The sequence below is a fragment of the Crocodylus siamensis genome, chromosome 11 (assembly GCF_052110815.1).
Source record: "Crocodylus siamensis isolate JL-2025a chromosome 11, ASM5211081v1, whole genome shotgun sequence".
Lineage (NCBI taxonomy): Eukaryota > Metazoa > Chordata > Crocodylia > Crocodylidae > Crocodylus > Crocodylus siamensis.
This window is the reverse complement of record NC_143405.1, coordinates 1630139-1653742: the sequence shown is the minus strand read 5'-3', so window position 1 is coordinate 1653742 and position 23604 is coordinate 1630139. Positions and strand designations below refer to the sequence as shown.

The following is a 23604-nucleotide window of genomic DNA, read 5'->3' as shown; positions in this document are numbered from 1 at the left end:
GAAAGACGGGGCAGGCCTCTCGCAGCGGGGCGCCCCGCGGTCCTGCCTCGGGCTCATTCCTCCGCCCTGGGGGGCGACGACGACACGGAAGGGTCCCGAGCAACCTCGAGCGGTGAAAGGCGGCGGCAGAGGGGCTCGGATTTGCCGCCTGAGTTTTCATTTGACCCCGGGGGTCTTGCAGCGGAGGGGAGGCGGGAGACTTCCGCGCGTGGCGGGGCGGCGGAGCGGGCCGGGGCGCTAGGTGGCAGCGCGGCTCCGTGGCCGGGGGAGCAGGTGCCGCCCCGGGGGGCGGGGGCGGGGGCGGGGGCGGCGGCTCCGCCCGGCCCGGCCCGGCCCGGCCCGGCCCGGCGGCGCAGAGCCGCGGAGGCTGCCGGCGGGCGCTGGTCGGGGCCATGGGCGCGCTGCGGCTCGTGCTGCTCCAGCTGTGCGCGCTGGCCGCCGCGGCGCAGACCCGCGCCCAGGTAGGGGGGCCGCGGGCGCGGGCGTGGCCCCGCCACACCGGCGGCCGCCGCGCGGAGGGGGGGGCGCGCCCGGCTCCGCCGCGGGGAGACGCTGCGCACCACGCGCGGGCGCCGGGGGGACGGGCCCTTCGCCGGCGCGCGGGGAGTCCGTCCCGGCCCGATGGGCGCGGCGGAAGGGGGCCGCCTGCGCAGGCTGCGCCAGGAGCCGAGAGCCGAGCCGGGAATCCTGCTGTCAACACGCAGCGGCTGCGGGCCGCGCGGAACCGCGCGGTGGGCGCTTTGTTGCGGGGCTGTGGCCGCCGCAGCACTTAACCTCCCTGGCAGCCGCACAGGCTTTAGCTAAAGGAGGGCCCGACCGCCGGCAGCGCCGGGGCGGCGTGAGACCGGCGTCAGACAGCGTCCTGGCTCGGGGGCTCGCCCCTGTTTGCTGGGCTGACTGGGCAGCAGCGTTGTAGTTTGTGTCTGCAGAGATCTCCAAGCGAGCGAGGCTGCCCACATGGGGCCAAGGCTTCCCTTGCTCTTTGGGGAAGGACTTGTCCTCAGGGGCTTTTTGCCTGGGTCCCCAGCTGTAGGTGCCTGCGCTGCGGCGGTGGCTATTTCCATCGCCAGGGATGGGAAAATCTCCCTCCCTTGTGCCCCGGGCTCCTAATGCTGCCCCTTGCAGCCGTCCATCCGTGGGCTCCCGGCGCGTCAGACAGCAGGTGTCTGCACGTCTTTGGCAATCCAGGGGAAGGAGAAGGCTGATTCCAGCGTCTCAAGCCATGCATTGCTGTCAGTCCGCAGGACATGGGATTTTTGGCTCACTTAGCGCAAGCGTCTGCGGAGTGTGGAGGGTGGGAGTTACTGCAGGGGAAACTGAGGCAGAAGAGGCTTACCCAGGGCCATGTAGTCAGGTACCAAGCCCAGATTTCTCTGCCCCCTGCACTGTGAGCCCTGGGATGCACACAGCTAAAAGTCTGCGTGTGTTTGGACTTGCGCTTCCCCCCGGCGCAGGGATGCTTGAGTTGCTTGTTGGAGAGCACCCAGCATTGGGCCCTGCACTTACCAGCCCTATTATTAGACTCCCTTTACATCAAAATAGAACGGCCTGCGTCCCAGGACACTTCCTTTGTGGGAGTGCTCGCTCGGGGGAGCAGGGAGGAGATGGCAAAGGTCGGCGTGGGAAGAACGGAGCCTCTCCCACGCACGCCCGACTCCCAGGCTTTCCCACTGACTTTCACTTGGGAGGTGCCGGTCTCAGGGTGGTGCAGTCCCAGCCCGCTCCCCGGGCCTGGGCCCTAAGCAGAGATCCTGCCAGGGGCTATTAGGAGCAGCAGACTTATTTACCAGAACGATTGCAGATGCCAGCACTGTGGAGGAGGAGCGCAAAAGCCAAGTGCTTCCCAGCAATGAATGCCAGAGCACTTCCACGCAGCTGGCCTTCGCTTCTGCTCTTAGAAGGGCCTGCAAGAGTGCCGCTCCCTGCGGACGAGCCGGGAGACTGGGCCCAAGGGCTTTGGTTTAAGGGACAGCGACATGGGGTGATATTTCTAGAGGAGCCTCTGGGATTTAGGCACTTGCAGAGTACTGAGATTCAGTGGAAGCAAGGCACCTAATCCCCGGGGCTCCCTCGCGAGCTGCAGCCTGCTTTTTTACAGGACTTTAGTTGCTTTTAATGTGAAGTTAGTGAAGTTGAAAACGGCATGCACGGGGACGTTGTTCAGATGCGTTTGGACAGGCGGGTTAGGATTGCAGCGTGGTCCTGCTCAGGCCCCCGCCTGGGCGTGCCTCGGGACACCTGCAGCGCTCTCCCGATCGGGGCCATCAGGTTGCCCTCTCCAGCTGCACGCACGCCCGCGGCGGTGCCCCGCTCTGCCTAGCACTCACGTGTGTTGCCTTGGGCACCGTTCCCAGCCGTGCCCTGCCGCTAGCCGGGAGAAACGTGGTTGTCTGCGCTGCTCCCTGGACAGCCTCATCCTCTGCAGCGTAAATCAAAAAATGGCAGGTGTTTACCCGGGGATGTTGTCCAGACCCCACTCACAGAAATCCAGGCCTTTGGTGGCACCAGAGTCTCCGTCTCCATCACGTTTGCCTTCCCAGCCCCTGCCCTGGCGGGGCTGCGAGCGAGCACGAGGCGGGAGCGTAGGCCCCCGGAGCCACGGCCCGGGCGCAAGCAATCCAGGCAGCTCAGCGACCCCCTGACAGGCAGGGCTCGAGCCCCCGTTGCTTCTCTTCCTGCACCGCGGGTGGCTTGTCCCTCCAGGCACATCCCCTCCTCTCTGCTGCCTCCGGTCCAGCCTGTCCTCCTTCGCCCATCACCCTTGCCTATGACTCCCAGAGAGCGCAGGGCGAGGTTCAGCAAAGAGCATCTCCACCGTGCTTGGACCCACTCGACTTTCCTATTAGCCGCAGACTAAAGAAGGGGGATGAGTATCTCGCTCTGTGTATTTGTGGCTGGCCAAAACCGGCCCGGGCCTTTAATGCACGCACGGGTCTTGTAAGGACTGGGGAGCACTGTTGTGAGCAGACGCGGGAACGCGCCAGGGCTGGGAACAGCATCCGCGACTCCCCAAGCCGCTGTTGCTGCAAAGTGCTAGGCGAACCTCGCTGGCCTGCAGCAGAAGGGGCTGGGGCCTTTGCTGGCTGCCCTCACGGAGAAGGGATGCTTTCGTGCAGCCGTCCTCGCGCAGCCCTGGGGCGGGGTGCAATACGCTGGCGCCGGCTGAGCGCTGCGGCCCTGCGCTGCCTGGGAGCCTGCGGCTGGGGGGAGCCGTGCCCGAGGCTGGTTTGTTGTGCCGGCACCATGTGCTGCAGCTGGGTGACCTTTGGGGGAGAGGGCCGATTTGTTTTAGGACTTCCTTGTTTACAGTGCGCCCGGCACGGTTCCTGTTTAAGGAAGCCAGGGAGGAGGTGAAGCCTTGCTTGGACTTTCCTTTTCTAAATGAAGGCAAGCAGCCCGCGGGGGCAGCCCTGCCGGGGTGCCTCGGGCAGCAAAGCCCAGTCCAAATCAGCCCGCGGGGATCTTTGGCGCTGCTCCCAGCGCCCCTAACGCTGGAAACCCGTGGCCCCATCGGGCTGCACTCTCCGGGGCAGAGATGAGCAAGATTTTCCACTGCCGCCACTGGGATATTGTAGGCAAGCGCTGCTGCAATCTGCTGTGACCCTTGGGCAGCTGGCAAGGCGCCCGGCGGCGCAGCAAGACAAAGTCTGTGTGCCCTGGCTGAGGAAGCAGCTGGCTGAGACTAGCACTAGGGGAAATGCTTCGGGGCCAGGGCTGCCCCTTATTCACCCTCTCCTTGGGGTCTACAAACAGCAAGCGGTACAATTGGAGAGGTGGGTGCAAAGCCTGAGCACCGCTTGGGTCCCACCAAGGGGCTGGGGCTGCCCTGCACGGGCGCGAATGCGTGCAAGAAGAGCCGGCTGTCCAGCACAACTGCTAGCCGACAAGCAAAGCCCGGCCCAGCTGCGGGAGCCCACGGCTCGCTCCTGCGCTCTTCTTCCGCTGGGAGTGGGTGGCTTCGCGCAGGAAGCCGCGGTCCTTGCTCTTGGGAGGTGCTCGTTGAGGGGCTGCGTCAGTCCTGGCGAGAGGTGGGGACGCGCTTCAGACGTTCCTGGGCGCGTCGGTGTGACTTCGCTCTGTTGCACTTGGTAAGCCGCAGCTCTGCGTGTCACTGGAAACCTGAACTCCAGGCAGGAAAAGCCACAGTGCCCCGGGCGTGCCGATCCCCGCCGAGCGCTCCAGGCCGGTCGCTGGGTGTGACGCCCGGGCAAGCTGATACACCTCCGGCAAGCCCCAGCTTGAGGCCTGGCCAAAATCCATGGAAGCGAGACCACGGGGAAGGGGGAGCGGGCTGCCGGCGTGAGGGGGATGAAGCGGCCCTCGGTGGGGCGACGGGTCTCCACGGCTGTCTGTATAAGCTGTCTGCATTGCTGCGGGGGGTCAGAGGGGCCGAGCCGCGGGAAGCGCGGGAACCTCGAGGAGCCGCGTGCACTTTCCAGGCCTTTCCATATGAAAGAGGGGAGGGTTTTCTGAAATGCAAAATGTGGGGCACGTTTTGCTGAAGACTAATGCCTGGACTCCCCCGGCGCTGCCATGTCTCCCTAAACGTTGCGGGAACCCTGCCCGCTTGCTCCGATCTAGCAGGCCTGGGATGGAGGGGAAAAGTGATCCTGTGGTTACAGCGTCATGGTCATAATGATGCCAGTGGTGAAGCAGACACGGCGAGACTGGCATGGGGAGGAGGACAGGAAGGGGCTTGCGTCTGAGTCACAGGGATAGGGCTGCTGCTGGCTTCGATGTGTCGGAGCGTCGCTGGGGCTGAACTAATGAGCCAGCCTGAGGTGGGTGGAAACTGTCCCGGTGGACGGAGGCAGGTGGAGGCTTGTGTCCTGTTCAGGCGTCTGCCTTTATGCCTGGCACCACACCTGCTGCTGGGAGGCCCAGACACGCAGAGCACGTCCTAGCACCCGGCTCTCACCCCCAAGGGTGCACAGACACACACAGGGAGACAGAGCCCAGTTTCAAGTCCCTGCTCTGCCACAGGCCCCCTCAGTGTCCTTGGGCAAGTCACTTAGCCTCAGTCCCCGCTCTGGAATGTGGAGACATTGGTTCTTCCCCACCTCACAGTGGCCTGGTGGGGACAAGTCGATGCACTCAGACGCAGCAGTCGCGTGGCTGTGTAAGCCCCTGAGATAGTGTCTAGGAGCAAGGAGGTACTTCACCTCTGGTGTGGGCGAGACCCGCAGTGGGACACTGCATCCATCCAGTGTCCCCACTTGATAAAAAGTGTTCAAAGACCAAAGAGGGAACAGAAAAGAGCCACAAGAAGGGTCAAGACCTGGGGGAGGGTCCCAAAGAGGTCGACCTACTGAGCTTAACAGGAAGGAGCCCAGGCGGTGTCCTGATTACCTGGAGGGATTTCCTTCCCGGGGGCTGTGTCGACACGAAACGCTGGCTGTGCAGGTGTTACAGCGCAGTCACTTGGTACTTGCACCCCCAAATACTAAATAACTGTGCAGTAACCAGCGTTTCTGCACAGTAGCGTCCCCGCGCGGCTTCCTGGGGGTGCTGGGTGCGCAGTAGCTCACTACTCCTGTGCAGCAGCGTCACGTCATCAGTCAGGCTCCGCAATGCTGCTGTGCAGTAGTAACAAGCAGCCGCGCAGTAGTCACGGGCTACTGCGCAGTAAGTGTCTCGTGTGGACGCGGGCAGGGAGAAAGTGCCAGACCCTAATGGGCTCCTGGCTGCAGCACGGGACGAGCCAGCGGCGGCCGGCTGAGGCCAGTGCCTGGAAGTGAGAAAGCAAGCACAGATTGCTCGTGGGCACTTTGCCACTGTTTGCTCCTCAGGGTACTATTGAAGTCTCCGGTTTCTCCATGAGGTTTCCATGCAGAAGCATTTCCCTCTTGCCCTGCTTGGCTCCCAGCGTGCTGGGGAGTGCCCATGCTACAGCCTGGATGTGGGACATTGGCATATTCATTGCGGCTGTCGGGTCGCTGCGACCAAGCCCTGCTCAGCCTCTTCTCATGCATCTCTCGTGACTTGCAGGCTCAGACCTGCAGCTACCCTGCCACATCTCCCCATGCACAAGCACAGCCCGTAACGCTCACACCGCACAGGCACAAACGCGCGCCAGACCCAGCGTGCACAGACAGACGCAGCTGCTCACTCCAGCACCAACATTAATCTTGCCACCCGTGTGCCTAGGCACGTGCTTGTGTGCATGCACATACAGCTGACAGCCCACAACTCCAATGTCTACCCCAAACATTGCTGTGGAAGCTGCTCAGCCATCACAGTCTCCGGCGTGCCAGGGGCACGAGAGGCCAAACAGCTGCTGGGGAGACAGGTCTGCGCCTGGCTGGCAGCTTTTGGCCTTTGCATGCTGCAGACCGAGATCACAGACGGCTGCGCTCCTCTCTGCGCCGCGCGGCACACGATGCAGCGATGGTTGCGATAGCACCAGGCCGGAAAGCTTGACGCTGCACGATTAGGCTCAAGCTGGTCTGGACCGTGCTGTGCCCAGAGCCCTTCTCCCCTCCCAGGAGGAGACCTGACACACCTGGGGAGACCTCAGCCCCTTGTGGGGCTTCATCCGTTCCCTGCGCAGAAGAGGCAGGAAAGCCTCTGTCTGTGGTGGGTGAGTGTGAGCGGCCGGGTCGTTGGCATGGGGGCAGACGCAGCAGGACGGCGGGGGACGTTCCTGCTACAGCCTGGGACAGGCGGCCAGGGTAGCCCAGATGCTGCCAGCCTCGACCACGGCCCCCAGGCGAGTCAGGCACCAGGGAAAGGCTCAGATTTCCCTGCAACCTGGGGTAAGAGGCAACCCCCTGCAGATACCAGCAGTGAGGCCTCCTGCAGAAAGCAGCCTGAGCACCGCAGTGATGCCCGGGGGCAAGCCCCAGGTCCGGGCTGTGAGCGGGAGCGCAGGGGCCAGGAAACACGCGGCAAGTCACTGGTGACGCAGAGGCGGTGGCTCCGGCAAGTGTTTGGAGGCCAACGTGCAATGCTCACGAGGGCTGAGCCCTGCCTGTTTACGCCCGTCGGGGGATGGATCTCCCGCTGGCTGCCGCGCGCCTTTGCTAAGGCTGCTAACATGAGTTGGGGGCCGGTCGCACACATAACTTGGGACGAATGCGGAGATTTCTGCAGCGCGAGGTGCGGCGAGCGGCTCGGGGGAACTCCCTCTGGCTCACCGTGCCCCGAGCGAGAACAGCAGCCTGGGCAGCCCCGACCCCTCGGCCTGGGGGAGCTCCGTGCCGCAGCCCCACGGCGGTCGCGCTGGCAGGGGTGTCCCTGACTCGCCCTAGGCAATGCTCGCTATAGGGAAAAGAGCAAACGCCAAGGGCATTGTAACTCCACCTGCTGCCAGCTGCTCTGGGGCCTGAAATCCCCTGGCCCAGCAGCTGGGACGCGGCGAGCGGGCAGGCTCCGGTGCCCGCCAGAGGCCGCGAGCCAAGCAGACCTGGAGGAGAAGTGGCTGGAGGTGAGCGTGGGGCGCCAGCGAGCAGATGCCGGTGCTTAGGGATAGCTCCGGTGTGGAGGATTGGGCCCAAACCCCGGTGACCCCTTCCCCCGTGCGTGTGCACGCGTCGCTCCCAGTCGCTGGAGGCAGCTCGGGCCTCAGGCGGAGGCAGGGAGGGGCTGGCAGCAGAGCACTGCAGGGTGGGCCTGCGGCATCTCCCTTTCCCACGCAAATGGCAGAGGGGTGAGGAATCTGGAGGACACACGGTTTAATGCTAATAATGAACGGCTGGGCATTTTCTAAAGCAAGCGACACAGCGCGCTGCGGGAGGAGAGGCCGTTCCTCCCCCAGCCGGGGCCCGGGGAAACGATTTCACGCGATGTCGCTACAGCACTTCTTCATGCCCCGAGTCCCCCCCGCGCTTCGCGGCCCGTTCAGAGGCGCACGCCAGAGCGAGGTTGCTCCCCACTGAAATGCAGCCCCCCCTGCCCGTCGATGCCCGCTACGTGGCAGGGCAGGACCGGCAGTGGTGAGGAACAGTGTGTCCTCTCAACAGGGCAGGCGGAGCCGGGGGGGGGGGGAAGTGCCCCCATGTGCATTAGAAATCTGGCCCCAAAGCACCATCACCTCTGTCACAAGCAGTATCTGTCAAGGATTAAATAATCCTTGAATTTCTGCCTTGAGAGAGAAACTGGGATCGTGGCTGGAGTAATCCTTGACTCTCTGTCATGTGACATTGTTTGTGAGCAAACAGGTGCGGCGTCCCACCCCAGAGGTGGCCGCATTGTCGTGGCAAGCAACAAGCTTCCTGTGCATGGTTGTGTTGGTTTAAGTTAAAGGGTTTTCAATAGCGAGAGACCCGTGGGAGAGGAAGGCCGATGTTGTTCTGCCTGGGAGCCGCGGCACTTCCCAGCTGGGTCGTGCCTGGACCTTACCGCGGACAGAAATCGGCTGGTTCAGGTGAAGCATCGCAGCGCCGGCAGGCACAGGGCAGGGGTGGGGGAGCTACGTGGTTTTAATTGCTGCGCCCGAAGGACCGGGGCGCGGGGACTGTGGAAATTTCTTGCGGGCGAGAGAGGACGCACCGTGCTCCTCGCTCACCGGAGATCGAAGGCGTTGCTGGAGAACCGGGGGTCTGCAACAGCCGCACGCGCCCCACGATTACACCGACGCTGACACTGCGTGCCGGCTGCTGCCTCGGTCTTGGCCCGGCCCAGCCCAGGGCCTCAAGTGCAGTCCAGGGCCACCCACAGCCTCCCTCCGCTCGCGGGGCGAGAGTGCACCCGGGCCTCCCGGCGAGAGCGCGCGGGGTCGTGACGCAGAAGCAGGCTCAGGCTCGCACGCAAAGGCCTGTGCGCTGGAGCTGCTTGCCCGGCCTGACCGTGTCCCAGTCCTGCCCTTTCTCCTCCCCTGAGACACCTTGCCCCTTTCTGTTGCCCCATTGCAGACAACTCAGGGCAGGGCTTTGAGTCCCCGCTCCCTACTCGCCCGCCCCGCAGCGCTTGCTGCTGCAGCACAGGGGTTTGTGCGCCCCGCAGGCAGAGAGGTTGTCCACAGCAGCCAGCAGTGGCCTGGACCGGCTGTGCGTGGCGCAGCCCAGGGGCCGCTCTGCGGAGACGGGGGCCCCAGACCCGGGCGCGGGGGCGCGGGGGCTCTGGGGCCGGCTAACTCCCCGCTGGCCGCGGCTGCTGTCGCCCGCCCAGGTGTTCGGCGACACCGAGCAGGTGCGCATGACGTCGGAGGGCTCGGACTGCCGGTGCAAGTGCATCCTGCGGCCTCTCAGCAAGGACGCCTGCAGCCGCATCAAGGAGGGCAGCATGCGGGTAGAGGACTTCTACACGGTGGAGACGGTGAGCTCGGGCGCCGACTGCCGCTGCTCCTGCGCCGCGCCCCCCTCCTCCCTCAACCCCTGCGAGAACGAGTGGAAGATGGAGAAGCTGAAGAAGCAGGCGCCAGAGCTCTTCAAGGTACCCGGGGCCCCGGGGCCGTCGCCTGGCCGTGCAGCGCGGCTCACGCCCGGCCAGGCCGGCCAGCCGGCTCCGGACCGCAGGTGGGGACAGGGCAGAGCAGGGGTGTTGCACAGGACGAGCCTGGCTGCCCTGCCCTGTGTGGGGACCCCCACAGCCACCGCACAAAGGGCCCTTCCCCGGGTGCCGTGCCGTGCGAGCCCACCCGCAGCCGGGGGCCGTGGCGTCGGGGGGCAGGGAGAGCCCGGGCCCGGCCGGTTCCCGCGCTCCCCGACAAGAGCAGATCTGTGCTGCGGCCGCGGGCCTCCCCCACCAGCCCCGGGGCAATGCCTGCCAGGCCTCGTGCGTGTGACAGAGAGCAGCTTCTGCCGGCTAAATGTCACCCGCCAACAATAGGCCGTGTGTGCCCGGCTCACTCTTTCCACACAGCTGTGCCGCCCTCGATGGCAGCGCATCCAGAGGGCTGACCCGACCGCGGGGGCCAGGGCAGGGAGCCCGGGGGCAGACAGCTGCCCTTGGCCCCGCGCGGCGGGCGCCGTTCACCGAGACAGGCCCGGTGCCCGGGCAGAGGTGCCCCGGCTGCTGCCCGCGCAGTGCTTGCGCTGCTGATGCAACCCTGCTGCATTGGACCCGCGGGGTCCGGCCGCCCCACGCACGAGCTGCCCTCCCTCCGGGGCCCCGCGTGCAGCGCGGCTGCCCCGTCCCCGGGACTGAGCCCCAGCACTTTCCCTTTCCCAGCTGCAGTCCATGGTTGACCTGCTGGAGGGAACGCTGTACAGCATGGACTTGATGAAGGTGCACTCCTACATCAACAAGGTCGTGTCGCAGATGAACACGCTGGAGGAGGTAAGAGCGGCCGCGAGACCCACCGCCCCTGCGCTGCCCAGGGACCGGGTGCAGACGCTGAGACCGGCGTGGCACAAGGCAGGGCAAGAGGCTGGGAACATCCTTCCTCTGCTCCCTCCAGCCAGTGACCGAGGGTCCCCCGAGCCCCTGGGGGAGAGAACTCGCTCCTGACCCCTCCGAGCCGGGGCAGCGCGTCCATCCATGCAGGACACCCGAGTCTGCTATGAACCGCCCCTGCTGCACGGGGCCAGCAGGCCTGGTGGACGTGGGGGCGACACAAGCAGAGGCCTCGCAGCCCCCTCAGCTCCAGCCCCGGCACAGAGGCTGTCTTCAGTCTGCGCCTCGGGCGGATGGAGACGCCGCCTGACGCCCTGTCGCCTGCCCCCACACAGAGCATCAAGACCAACCTGAGCAGGGAGAGCGACTTCATGAAGGAGAGCGTCCTGCGCCTGTCGGACCAGATGAAGCGCTACGAGAACTACTCCGACATCATGGTCAGCATCAAGAAGGAGATCTCCAACCTGGGCTACCAGCTGCTGCAGAAGGACGCCGCGGCCGTCCCCGAGAGCAAGGCCCAGGTAAGGCCCCAGCATCGCCGTCGCGGCCCCGCCCCGCCGTGCCCCTCCCGTGCAGCGCCGCCACGTCCCCGAGGAGGCACCGCGGGCTGCCCGCCGCGGGAGCGGTTCCCTTCCTGCCGAGGGATTCGCTGGCCCCGGCCCGTCCTGACCTCCAGGCCTGCACACTGGCCGAGCCCAACGGCCGGTGGCTTTGCTGGGGGCTGGCAGCTCCTGTGTGTGCGCTCTCGGTGCCCAGGGCGCGGCCAGCACGTCGGGGGCCCCGAGCCCTGCTGTGTCTCCCCCGTGCCGCTTGCACCCCGCGCGCTGCAGGCTGCCCCTGAGCCCGGCTCTGTCTCCCAGGACACGGCTGGGGGAAAGGGCAAGGAAGCGAGCAAATACCCCAGCAGCCGGAAGAGCCTGGGGGACAAGGCGGCCGTGCGGGCCGCCAAGGAGAAGCCGCCGAAGCCGGAGAAGCTGAAGAAGGAGGGTGTGAAGGCCAGGGCGGGGGTGCTGCAGCCCACGCCCAAGCCCAAGCCCAAGCCCAAGCCCGCCGGCCACCAGCAGACAGTGATCCGGGGCATCACCTACTACAAGGCCAGCAGGCGGGAGGAAGCCGAGGGGCTGGGCAGCAGCCGCGGTGAGTACCCGGCCGCGCGGGGCAGCTCTGGGCTGGGGGGCACCTCGCTGCCCCCAGACTCGGCCTCTTCCCAGCGGGCTTTGGGACCACAGGACGTCGCATGCTCAGCCAGGCCCCTTCCCCCGCAGGATGGGCAGAGCCCTGCTGGGCTGCGCTCTCAGGGTTGCCTGTCCTGGCCCCGGCTGGGAGCAGCAGGGCTGCCCCACGCCGCCCGCGGCGCTGGTGCGTCGGGCCGGCAGGAGACAGGCGGGCGCTGTGCCGGCGTCCTCGGCCCCGTGCGCTCGGCGCTCCTCCGACCGGTCCCGCAGCCGGCGGGCTGGTCTGCGAGCGCGGCGCGGGCGGGCGGGCCAGGGGGCTGGGGGCTCTGCACGGTGCCGGCGGGGCTGCCACAGCACGGCTCTGTCTCTGCGCATCTCCCGGGACCGGTGCAAATCGGCGGGGACCGCGCGCGGCTCGGGGTGGGTTTTGCAGCAGAGCTGCTGAGTTCTCCGCACCAGTTCGATCCCTGGAGGATTCGGTGGGTCCAGGCGCACCCTGCCCTGCCCCCCGCGCCCAGCGCCGCCTGGGTGCCCTCGGCCCGGCGCTGTGATGGCTCTCTCCTGGGGGGGCCTGCAGCAGAGCAGTGAGGCAGGGGCTTCTTTCCTCAGAAACCCCGTTGAAGGGGGCCCCTCGGGCGGACCGGCTGGAGGAGAGGAGCCCGGACACTCACGCCGCGGAGGAGGCCCAGTCCAGAGTCAGCGAGCGGGCAGAGACCACAGCCACGACCACGGCCCCCACCACCGCCACCACCCCCACCACGGTGCCCAGTACCACGCACCCCTCCAGCACCACCTCCCGGGCCTCGTCGGTCATCGTCTTCTCCATCGGGGGGGACAGGCCTGAGGGCACCGAGGCACCTAACCGAGGTGGGCGGGGGCACCTCACCCCCCGGCGAGTGCGGGCGTGCGAGCGGACCCGACCCAGGGCTGGAGCAGGCAGCCCCCTCGCTGCAGGGCATCTCCTGCAGCCCCCCAGCTGGCACAGAGCATGCCCAGCGCTGCAGCCCCCCGCCCCGGGGCAGGCCAGAGGTTTCTGGGCATGGAGGGAGGCTTTACAGCGGGAGGAAGAGAGGATGGGCTGGCGGGGCGGCAGAAGCCAGGAGGGAGCAGTGTCCGTGCCTAGGGAGCGGGGCAGGGGGGGCTTTTCTGTCTGAGCCCTGGGGGCCGGTGAAAGGCAGGGCGTGGGAGCGCAGACCGGGCAGGCACGCAGGGCTGGGCCGCTAAAGCCTCCCATGGGCTCTGCAGTGAAGGAGGCAGACTGCGAGGGCACCATCGGGTCGGTGGAGCCGCCCGTCAAGCACCACAGCTACGGGCGCAACGAGGGGGCCTGGATGAAGGACCCCACGGCCAAGGATGACCGGATCTATGTCACCAACTACTACTACGGCAATAACCTGGTGGAGTTTCGGAGCCTGGACAACTTCAAGCAGGGTGAGGGGCTCTGGGGATGTGGCGGAGGGGGAGTGGGAGGAGGCTCCCCTGGGTGCCACGGGGCACAAAGCGCAGCCCAGGGGGGACACGCTCAATGGACAGGGCAGGGGCAGGAGAGAAACCGAGGCAGAGGGAGAGGCAGGGACTTGCCTGGGGTCACGCAGCAGGTCAGCGCCGAGCTGGGCATTCAGCTAAGTCCAGCGTCCCCGTTGCTGGACCCCCTTCCCCCCACGCACTCGGCGGGGGCCGGTTCCAGCTCCCAACGGCGCGAGCAGCGTCGCCGTGACAGAGCACGGACCGTCTCCCATGCATCCTGGCACACGTGACGCTGGACACGGCTGTCCCGAGCATGCACAGGAGGGCCGGTCACAAGAGGAGTCCTCTAGACTGCTCTGGGCCCTTCGCCAGGCTCACGTGTGGGGCCGGCAGCAAGCGGGGGCATGTGGGGCAGCTCAGGGCCAGGCATTGCTGGGCACTGGGGCACTGACATTTTGCGGGCAGCCAGAGGCCCCTGTCAGGTCTTAGGGTTAGAGGCTCCCTCGCAGTTTGCCCTGGGAGCCCAGGTGCCCGGGGGAGGGCAGGAGCAGGGCAAAGCCTCGTGTGTGCGCCGCTGGGCACAAGACGTGGGAGGTGCAGGGGGATTAATGGGCTCCCGGTTTCCTGCCAGGCCGCTGGAGCAACCTGTACAAGCTGCCGTACAACTGGATCGGCACGGGACACGTGGTTTACCGGGGAGCCTTTTACTACAACCGAGCCTTCACCAAGAACATCATCAAGTACGACCTGAAGCAGCGCTACGTGGCGGCCTGGGCGCTGCTGCACGACGTGGTGTACGAGGACACCACGCCCTGGAAGTGGAGGGGGCACTCGGACATCGACTTCGCCGTGGACGAGAGCGGCCTGTGGGTCATCTACCCTGCCGTGGACTACGACTACTCCCAGCAGGACGTGATCGTCCTGAGCAAGCTCGACCCCGGGGACCTGTCGGTGAGGAGGGAGACCACCTGGAAGACGGGCCTCAAGCGCAACGCCTACGGGAACTGCTTTGTCATCTGCGGCATCCTGTACGCCGTGGACGTGTACAACCAGAGGGACGGGCAGATCTCCTACGCGTACGACACCCTCACGGACACCGAGGCCGACCCCAAGCTGCCCTTCCGCAATGAGTACTCCTACACGACGCAGATCGACTACAACCCCAAGGAGAAGGTCCTCTACGCCTGGGACAACGGGCACCAGGTGACCTACAGGCTCCACTTCGTGGTCTGAGCGCCGGCCAGCTCCCTGCGTCTCGCTGCAGGCAGGTCCGCGGGGACGAGGAGCCCCCGGGCACCGCGCGTCGCTCCTGCACCCGGGCTGCCCACCCCTGCGCCCTCCCTCCCGCCCGCCTGCTGCCACCCACAGCTCAGCCTCGCGGCGGGGCTGCCACCTGCAAGGACGCGTTGCGGAGGCGCTGGCTGGATGCACCCGCGCTTTGGCCAGGACCGGCGCCTGCTGCAAGATTTCTGCCCACCCAGCCACGCCCAGAGCCGCGCCGACGGCCGCCCGCGCTGGCCCCGGTCTGGGGGGGCCGGGAGGGGACGCGCTCGGCGTCTCGCCCTCCCTCCCTCCCGCCCCCCGGTGCCGCGCCAAGGCACCGGGCGTGCGGGGTGGAGGCGCCAGGAGCCCGCGCTGGGGCTGGGCTGACTCCCACTCCCGCGCGCTCCGCTCTAAGTCTTTCTCGCCACGCTTCGAGCGTGCTTTGGCCTGCCGGATCCACTGCCGCGGGGCGCGCGTTGGACCAAGTGGCGCCGGGCTTGTTCAGCCAAAGCCGCTTGTCTCCTGTAACCCAAAGCGACGTGGCGCGGGTTGGCCTTCTGGGGTGGCAGCTCGGTGCCCAGGGGTTTCCAGGCTGGAGACCGGCCCCCCCATGCCTGACCTGTGCTCTAGCTTCCCCTGTACGCAGCGCACAGCACACCTCATGCCCGCTCTGCCCGGCCGCGCGGGGCAGGATGCTACCAGGCCACGCTCAGGAGCGTGCGGGGGGCAGCCCTGCTCTTGCCCGCCCCTGGAAGCCCTTCTCCCAGGCCGACGTGCCCCCCGTCCGAGCGAGGCGTGGGGCGGGTTGCCCTGCTCTGCGCGCCGGGCAGTCGGAGGAGTGCGAGGGCTGGAGCAGGGGGGTGGGGACCTCGGAGCTGGGGCCCGGTTCGAAGCGGGGGTCTCGGAGGCCCCCGCCACGGGCACGAGTGGCAGCACGCGCAGCCAGGCGGACGTCACGGATGCATCATCGGAAACCCCTGGCGCTGGCTCCGCGCGGTCCTGGGGGCCGTCTTCCCAAGCTATCCCTCGCGTTGCTGCCTCCCCAACCCTGCTCTCCCCAAGCCAGAAAGGTGGGAAAGTACGTCCTGGTGCTCCCCGGGCGTTGGGGAGGGAGAAGCTGCCGGGTCTCCTTTTCCCAGGGCAGGGATTCGCTCCCCATGGGCCCCCGGCAGAGCCGAGCAGCCCTGGTCGCAGCCCCCCCGCTGCGACCCCCTTTCCTTGCCTCTCAGCAACGGGCAGAGGTCTCCGGGCAGACCTTCCAGCCCGGCTGCTCCGCGGGCCCTGCCGCGAGCCGGCGGTCACCACCGAACGGGCGCTTATGCTGCTGTCCCCGGGGGGGCGAGCGCCGTACCACGATGCCTGGGGAGGCCACTGCCCTGCAACCAGACCTCGCTAACCCCTCGTGGGGCAGGGCTCGAGGGAGAAAGGGTTTCGTGGGTCAGAAGCAACCACCACCCGCTCTTTCAGGGGTGAGGGAGACACCCGAGAGACCGTTGGTTGCTGCAGGTCATTAGTTCGTTAACTAAACACGTCCAGGGCTGCAGTCCAGAAACCGCTCGGTTGGCAACCCAGGCCTCCATACACCCCCGCAAGGGCAAGGGCAAGGGCCCTCCCGCGTCGTGTGCAGGAAGCGTTGGCTTCATTCTGGGGTTCCCAGGCCCCCGGGAAGGGGCCCGAGGCCAGGACCGAGGGGCGCTTGGCTTGATTCCCAGTCTTTTTTAGAAGTGAACCATATTAAAAAATAACGGGTTGAAAACCAGAGCCTGTCTGCGTTGTTTTCCCTGCGATGCCGCTTGCCTAGGAGCTGCGTTCCCATGCTCGGGTGTCCCTGCCAGGGCGGCGTGAACCCGCACCAGCCCCTGCTCTCCGCCCAGGGCCTTGCCTCCGGAGGGGCTGCTGCATAACTCACTTGTGCGAGGGTCCCGCGCTCCCCTCGAAGCCGCCGGGCCGCAGAGCTGCAGGCAGCGGAGGAGGAGGAGGCTGCGGCCCCCCTGCTCAGCGCGGGGCTGACCGGCCCTCGTTAAGCTCCTGCTGGGTTTTGCCTTCTCCTCCCTGGTGCAAACATCCCTGTGAGCCCCAAGGGGCTGGCCAGCGGCCGCGCAGGCACCCTCCGCGGGGCTCAAGCTGCTGGCGGCCCCCGTTGCAAACCCCGGCCCGTGTGCCAGCGAGCGTCGCAGGAGCTCACGCCCGGACGCGTGCAGACGATGCTGTCACGCCGAGCCAAGGGCGACGTGCTGCCTCTGGGATGTGCCCGGCGGGAGGTGACAGCCGCGGAGTGAGTGCCCGCACCGTGCGAGGGGCTTCGGCTTCAGGCTGGACGCCCCGCACGCCGCCTGGGTTTGCTGCACAAAAATGGGCGCGTGCAGCCGTGCGTGGCTGGTGCCTGAGTTTCCTGTGGGGAAGGAGGGACATGACAAGGGCCGTGCTTACAGGCCCCGTGCGCAGCCCAGCCTCAGGGGCCTTGCCAATGTGGGCTGTTCCTCGAGCGGAAAGCCGGAGGCAGGCAGACCCTGTAGGAGCCCACCGTCCTGCCGGCTGGGAGACGAGCAGGGCACAAAGCCTGAGCCCCCAGGAGACGCGCTGGTTTGGCTGAGCCTGGGGCAGGCGCGGGTGCAACCCTTGCGGGGGGGCTTGTGAGAGGCAGAGCCAAGGACCTCGTTCACACCCCACGCCCGCTTCTACGCCTGCTCTAAGCAGGACTGCTGCCGTGCCCACAAGCACCGCTCAAGGCCCAGGGCGGGTCTGTGCCGCCCCGTGCGGGGCTGGACGACCCCGGGGAGGCATGCAGCAAAAGCACCGGGCACGTGAGGGTGAAGGGAGCCGGTAGCACGGGTCCGGGCCAGTGACCTCGCTCGCGGCACCGACCGCAGCCACATCGGCACTGCGGCTCAGGCCAGGTCCCCTCCCTCGCGGCCACGTCCAGCAGGGCACCGGGCACCCCGGCGATGGCCCGCGTCCCGCTCTCCCGGCGGGAGGCATGTCGCAGGCTGGCTCCCTGCCGCCGCGCGGATGTGGCCGAGGTGCGGTGCCTGGGCAGCGGGGCAGGAAACGGCACTCTTGCCTGGGGGGCGGGAGCCGGGCACAGGGGTCCCAGCCTGGTCCTGGCGCGCGGGCAGAGGGAGCCCCGGCCCCGGCTGGGCTCCGGCGCGGGTGCGGGACAGGGGCCCAGGGAAGCCTGTGACCCCGCAGGAGGGATGCCCTCGAGGCCTCTCGACTCCACGGCAAAGATGCCCTCGGAAACACCCTAACGTGCCCAGACAGGAGTCCTGCTGGCAGGGACGTGCGAGGAGAGGAGCGAGCCCCGCGGCACGAAAATCCACCCCGACTCGCCCCACCGGCAGGCCAGGCACCCGCCTCCGCCCGCCACCGGCGTTACCCCGGGCTGGGGCTGCGGCCCCGCGGCAGCCAGGCCGCTCCCGGGGGAAGCTGGCTCCCGAAATCCTGCGTCAGCAAGAGCCCGCCACCTTCGGAAACAAACCCCCTCTCTCTGCGACTTAAAGAGGGGTTGTTGCTGACATTCCTGCCTCCCACTGGCACCAGGAGATAGCATCTCGCCTGCATAATCGGAGCCCAGCCACCATGGGAAAGGCTCTGCCGTCGGCGTGACCCCGGGGCTGGGCGCGGGAGCCCGGGGGCCAGCCGCAGCCCTGGTGCTGCCGGTTACGCACGGCCCCGCTGGCTCCGGCTCCCCTTCCACTGCCTGGGCTGCGGCAGGTCCGGGCAGGGCCGGCACGCTTTGTCACTTTCCCACTCGGCTCACCGAATCTTTTTTCGGCAGGGTAGACAGGGCGAGGGCTCCTGCTCGATGATACCCCTGACGCGTGGGTGCAGACGGGGGCAGCACAGCACACGCGGGGCCCAGGCATGGCAACAGAGCTCAGGCACACGTGTGTCTGGCATGTGCCGGTCTGTGGCGTAGCTGTGCATGCACGGCAGAGTCCCTTCAACCCACCCACTGGGGCCTGCTGAGTTCATCTGGGGAAACCAGTAGCTCCAGGAGCCATCGGGCCAAGCAGAGCGGTTGCCCAGTTCCCGACCGAGCTGCCAGCCGGACCCCGTTGAGTGCTTTCCATGCCGTCGCATCCAGCCTCCTCCTCCTGCCCCGCCGGGACTCCTGGCCCAGCAGCTGGAGCTCGGGAAAGGCAGAGCCGGGCTGTGGCTCTGGACAGACGTCTCCTGAGTGCTCGGCGTAAAGGGAAACGGGGCGGTAGATGACCTCGGCCAGCTCTCCAGGGGAGGGAGATGTTTTTGCCGTTCCTGGGTCCCCCTTTGCTGCGTGAAGAGGAACAGCTGGGATCTGATGCTGCCTTTCTGGGGAGGTCGCCGCTCACAACAGCAGAGTGGAGACCTGGCGTAACCGCTGTCCGTGCGAAAGCATGGGTGTGCGAGAGCCTCCCGCTTGGTCTCAGGAGGCCATGAGCCCCAGTTACAAATGCACGGGAGCGGCGACGAGCGGGGAGCGCGCGCTCTTGGCACGGACCAGGGCGGCGCGGGCGGGTTGGCAGAGCACTGCGCCCGTCATCGCCGCCACGCGGACAGACGGCAGCCCCGGAGGAGTCCCCTCGGGGAGGACAGGCCTCTCTTCTCCCTCACCGGGGTGCCTGGGGGAAAGCCCAGCACAGGCAGCTGCAGCCACGAGTCCACAGCAGTCCTCATGCCTACCTGCTGCGTTTCCAAACCCCGTGTGATGGGCCAGTGCACTAGATGGGAACCAGACCGCCCAGGGCTCCTCCGGCATGGGCGGCAGGCCAGCGAGATGTAGACGAACATGGGGATGCGTGGGTCATTAATGCAAATTCTCCTGTGGCTTAGGTGCCCAAGGCCTGAGTTTCGGCAGGCGAAGGCCCGTGCTCTTGTCTGGGACCCAGGCCTGTGTCTGCAGATAACACGTGGGGCAGGGAATTGCCCAGCAGCCTAAAGTGGAAAATAATGCACCATTTTCATGTCTGCCGCTCAGGTGCTTTGCTAATTATCAGTGCTTCCTGAGTGACGTGGCCAAGGCCGGGACAAGGAGGGTCTCCACTGCCCGTCCGGCCAGAGCTGCCTGCCGAGGGCTGCTCAGTGCATCGGCCCTAGGCCCCCGAGCTGGTTTTGCAAGCGATGTCCCGTTCCTTGTGCTGGCGAGTGCATTCACCAGGTGGCTGACAGCAACACCCTGCCGTGACGGAAAGTCGCCTCTACAGAGCCAGGCAGGCCGAGTCAGCGTCACAGGTGGGCTGAAATACTGTTTCCTGCTAAAAGCCCTTCCATGTGGGTACCAGCCTTATTGGAGAGCGAGCGGGCAGGGCAGGCTTATGGAGGAGCTCTCCTAGAAGCGTGCCCAAGGGTCTGAGCGAGTGGGTTACTGCACCCCCTCGGCAGCAAGGGGCAGTGACAATGCGGTGGCCTCACAGACACGTACCCCTGCTGCATCCCGTCCGCGTGGAAGGTCCCCCACGGGCAAAGCCCCCCTCTGCGCCAGCGTGTTGACTCGAAGGCGAGTCTTTCAGGAGAAGGAAGGGGTCTGGCATGCCTTCCCCCAGGCTGGGCTCATGCCAGGCTTTTATCTGCATGTCCCCAACAAAGCCCTGTCTAAACAATACATATTTCTGACATTTTTTCTGCACTAAAATAAACTCCCAGCCCATCTCCCATTCCAGGGCTTTGTTGTTCTTCAGCAGGGGCTGTAGTTTTGACTTTGCTCGGCCTGGCTGTGATGACTCCAGCAATAGAGTTAGGGTTAGGAACATTCCTAAATTCTCTCTCGGAAACAAAACATCGGAAATGAAGTAAGACCCCAGCTGAGCCCCTGCTGTCTCTGTTTGCATTCCCCATGCCCTGCCATGCTGGGGTCCCGCGCGGGCCTCCCAGCAAAATACACAGACGGGTAGCCTTGGCTGAATAAGCGGGCCAGACCAGTGTGGGAATGAAGTGCTGGAAGCTGCGGTCGAGCTGGACCAGCCCCTGCGGAGCATCTCTCCCCCACGACAAAGGGGGAAGCGCCGCCACTCCAGACAAAACCACCCACACCCACTTCCCCACACCGGCTAGGGGGCTGCGGTGGGCTCCCGGGGCAGGGAGTGGGCAGTCTCAGAGTTTACAGCATCAGTAGGAGGGCTGTGCCGGGCCTGATTTGCCCATGCACGTGGGGCTGGACTGGAGCAGCGCTGCCCTCCCTGCAAAGAGGAGCCTGGGGCGCGGCTGCAGCTCGAGCGCTGTGCACCTCCCAGCCTTCAGGAAGGCAGAGCAAGCAGGATGGACATTCTTGCTCCTCATGGACCATCCTCTCCTTGGCCCCTTTTGTCTGGCTCCGCTAGCAGCCGTGGACGTACATGCATATTCAGTGACTCGTGCATTCCTCGTGCATGCAGCCTGAACACGGGGCAGGGCAGGAGGGGCGGCAGCCTTGGGACTGGGGCCTGCGCGTGGCAAAGCCACTCTCTCCTTTCTGGATCACCCCCGCCGTGCCTCTGATCCCTGATCTAGGAACCAAGCTCCTAAGGCACCTCCCCGGTCGTAGGGAGGTTAATTAAATAAACTCCGTGCACTTGGGGCCTCAGAGGAGAGGGGCAGAGAAGGCCATTTGGTCTATTGCTCTTGAAAACATAAACTTCTTACAGGGAAGAACTTTGCTTCCCAAACCTCAAAGTTCCTTATTTTGTCTTTTGTTTTTCATCCCAAACCTGAAGAAATGCAGCGGGGAATCCCTCCCACGTGGTCTAGAAACTCGTTTGCAGCATTAGCTCTTCTACAGCTTGGTTGGAGCCTGAGCTTTCGACGAGATCCCTTCAGCAGCTGTCGTTGCACCCCCAAAAGTTTGGATGTTGGCTGAACAATGGTCTACAGAGCTGAGCCCAGAATCCCATCCATAATATGTGGGTTGACACCTCCAAGGACGGGCTCCTGCGGGTTATTGTTTAATGGCTGTTATCCGCCTCTGAGAACAGGGGGTTTCTAATGATGGGCCGTGTTGGCCCTTGACATCATTGGAAATGCATTTCTGCCTGCCAGAAGTCAAAAAGCAACAAGCCACTTGTCTGCCGCAAGCCCCAGGGCTTATAAAGGCAGTCACTGTCTGGGACTAAGGCCTGTGCAATGGGCAGGAAGTGAAAGGGGGCTGGGGCTGCCCTCCTGAATGGTGGGTATTCATGGGCTCTCCTAATTGTTCCACTGCAGGAGACCCCCCCCGCCCCCCCGGTCCAAGCGCGGTGGGAATGGAGCAGGGTGGTCCATCGCACACTGCTGTCCGCGCTCCGCGGGCATGTCCATCAGCTGGCCATGCAAATAGACCCCCCGCTGGTCCACGTGAGCCCCCCTGTAATATGCTCACAATTTCAGGGTCCAAATCTTCATCAGTGAATAGCTGACAACGCCCACCCTCCCCTCTGCTCAGTGCTGATGGCTTCAGGAGGTGCTCGTGGACCACCTGGCTGCTCCGTATCAAAAGCTGCCCTCTCGTTAATGGGGAAAGGGACAGAAGAATAAAGACCCTGATGATGGGAGGTGGCTCCAGCTCAGGCTGGTGTCATGTCGATATGCTCCACGATGTCCCAAGCCGTGAGATATGGATGAATTGTCATGATTACATGTGTGCGTGACAAGGATCCTTAGGAACCGCTGTCAGACACCAAGACCAGGCCCTGTACCAGCACACAATGCTACCTCCTGCGACTCACACAGATACTTCTGTGCATACAGTGTTTAAAATCACATAAAGGGGGAAAAGATTATAACACTGGGCACAGCAGACTACAGCAAAATACTCCTGAACTGGCTTTCAAAAGCTGCCCCTCCTCTGTCTCTTAGTGCTCCAGGTGACCTGCGACAGGATCCTGCACCGAGCGTGACTCTAGCGGGACTTTTTCTTACTCCTCTATGCTTTCTATGGAAAAGACCCGACCATTAGTGCGTGACAGAGGTGTTGAGCAGTCCAGTGCAGACAGGTGTGTACGTGGGGTGGGGGCGTTGGCTTCATCAGAGCAGCAAAGACAACGGAGTTTCCTGTGTGCTTTCCAGGACAGCGGAGGGTAGCATCGGTCACCACCTTGAATTAATTGTGCTGCAGGAAATGCCACCTCTGAAGATTACGGGGCTTGCTCTCCACCGGTGTTATTAGCCCCAGCTCCAATTATTTCCGTGGGGTTTCACCTCTCTGCCCCCCGAGAGAACTTGCAGCAAGCCTCCAGGGGTGACATCGCAGTCGGGGACAAAACAGGAGCATCAAACCTGTGACACCCTCCGGGACCACGTCTCTGTGACAGACACCCAGGGCCCCTGCACGAGCGGCTCATGTCTGGAATAGGCACGGTCGCGCCTGCAACCGGCTTCCCCAGCTGCGTCCAGGGGACAGAGAGTGACTCTTTCTCCATCCTGTGCTTTAGTGCCCTTGAAATGTGCTGGGTCATGGAGCCGGTTCCTGGGATGAGAAGCACAGGTCACAGACCAGGAGGTGGGAAGGGAGCTCAGGAGGTCACGTCGAGTCCAACCCGCTGCCCAAAGCAGGACCAGCCTGACCACATCATCCCAGCCAGGGCTTTGTTGAGCCCGGTCTTCAACACCTCCAAGGATGGAGAGCAAATCTTCTGCAGGATCCCATCACACTGCTCTTGCCCAGTATCTCCACCTTAATGGGGGGGCTGTCCCTTGGGGCAGGACTGGCAGAGCTGCGCCTCCATGGCCCCTCAGCCCCCGGGCCGCGGGCACGCAGGAGGGTGGTCGGGCCATTGTCGCCTCCCCGTGCGGCGCACGGGATGAAGCCTGACCCACCTCTCGGTGTCTGTTCCCTGAAGCTGCTCCCTCTACAGACACAGCCTCCTTTCAAAGAATAAACAGCCATCAGCGGTGGCCGTAGGGTTGTCGGGGCCCTGGGCAAGAGTCATTTGGGGCCCCGTAGACGCGTAATGTTGATGACCTCTGAGCAAGTCGGACATCTTCGATTGCCATTTCACTTTGCCCTACCTGTGAAACTGCAATGAAAGTCTCTTAATACAATAGTGATAATACAAATATTCACTGTAATTCATGTTTATTTTTATAAAGCGCAGGGCCCTGGGTGGTCACCTAGTTTGCCCTCCCCTAAGGCCGCTACCGGCGCCATCTCTTCACCGCATCAGCAGCTCCACCAGCGCAAGGTTTAGGTCCCACTGAAAATGCCTCTGGCTTCCCCTTCCCAGATGATTATTTGCCCGATGAGGCGACTGCAGGGGCATTTGGGGGCCGACTTTGTTCGGCTTCTTCCCCGAGAGGCCAGGACACGGGACTGAAATCACGAGCGCGCTTGGAGGCCTGGGTGTTGGGCAGCCGTAAGAAAGCAATGTCAGCAGGAGCTGGCCCTTGCTCGTGGTGCCAGCCAGGCTGCCAGGGCAGGACATGGAGAAGAAAACGAGCTTCAGTCGTGACCTGCAGCATGTCAGCCGCTCGGGGACCGAAAACCTTCCTCCGCCTG

General features: G+C 65.1%; 1 protein-coding gene across 1 annotated transcript; it reads left to right on the top strand.

Moving 5' to 3' along the window:
* Nucleotides 1–314: 314 nt before the first annotated feature.
* On the top strand, nt 315–15934 carry OLFML2A (olfactomedin like 2A). Its single transcript, XM_090022077.1, has 8 exons — nt 315–461; nt 9109–9372; nt 10111–10218; nt 10611–10796; nt 11136–11412; nt 12060–12317; nt 12696–12881; nt 13549–15934. The coding sequence occupies exons 1-8, from the start codon at nt 393–395 to the stop codon at nt 14148–14150; spliced, it is 1950 nt and encodes a 649-aa protein (XP_089878203.1). The 5' UTR covers nt 315–392; the 3' UTR covers nt 14151–15934.
* The last annotated feature ends 7670 nt before the right edge of the window (nt 15935–23604 follow it).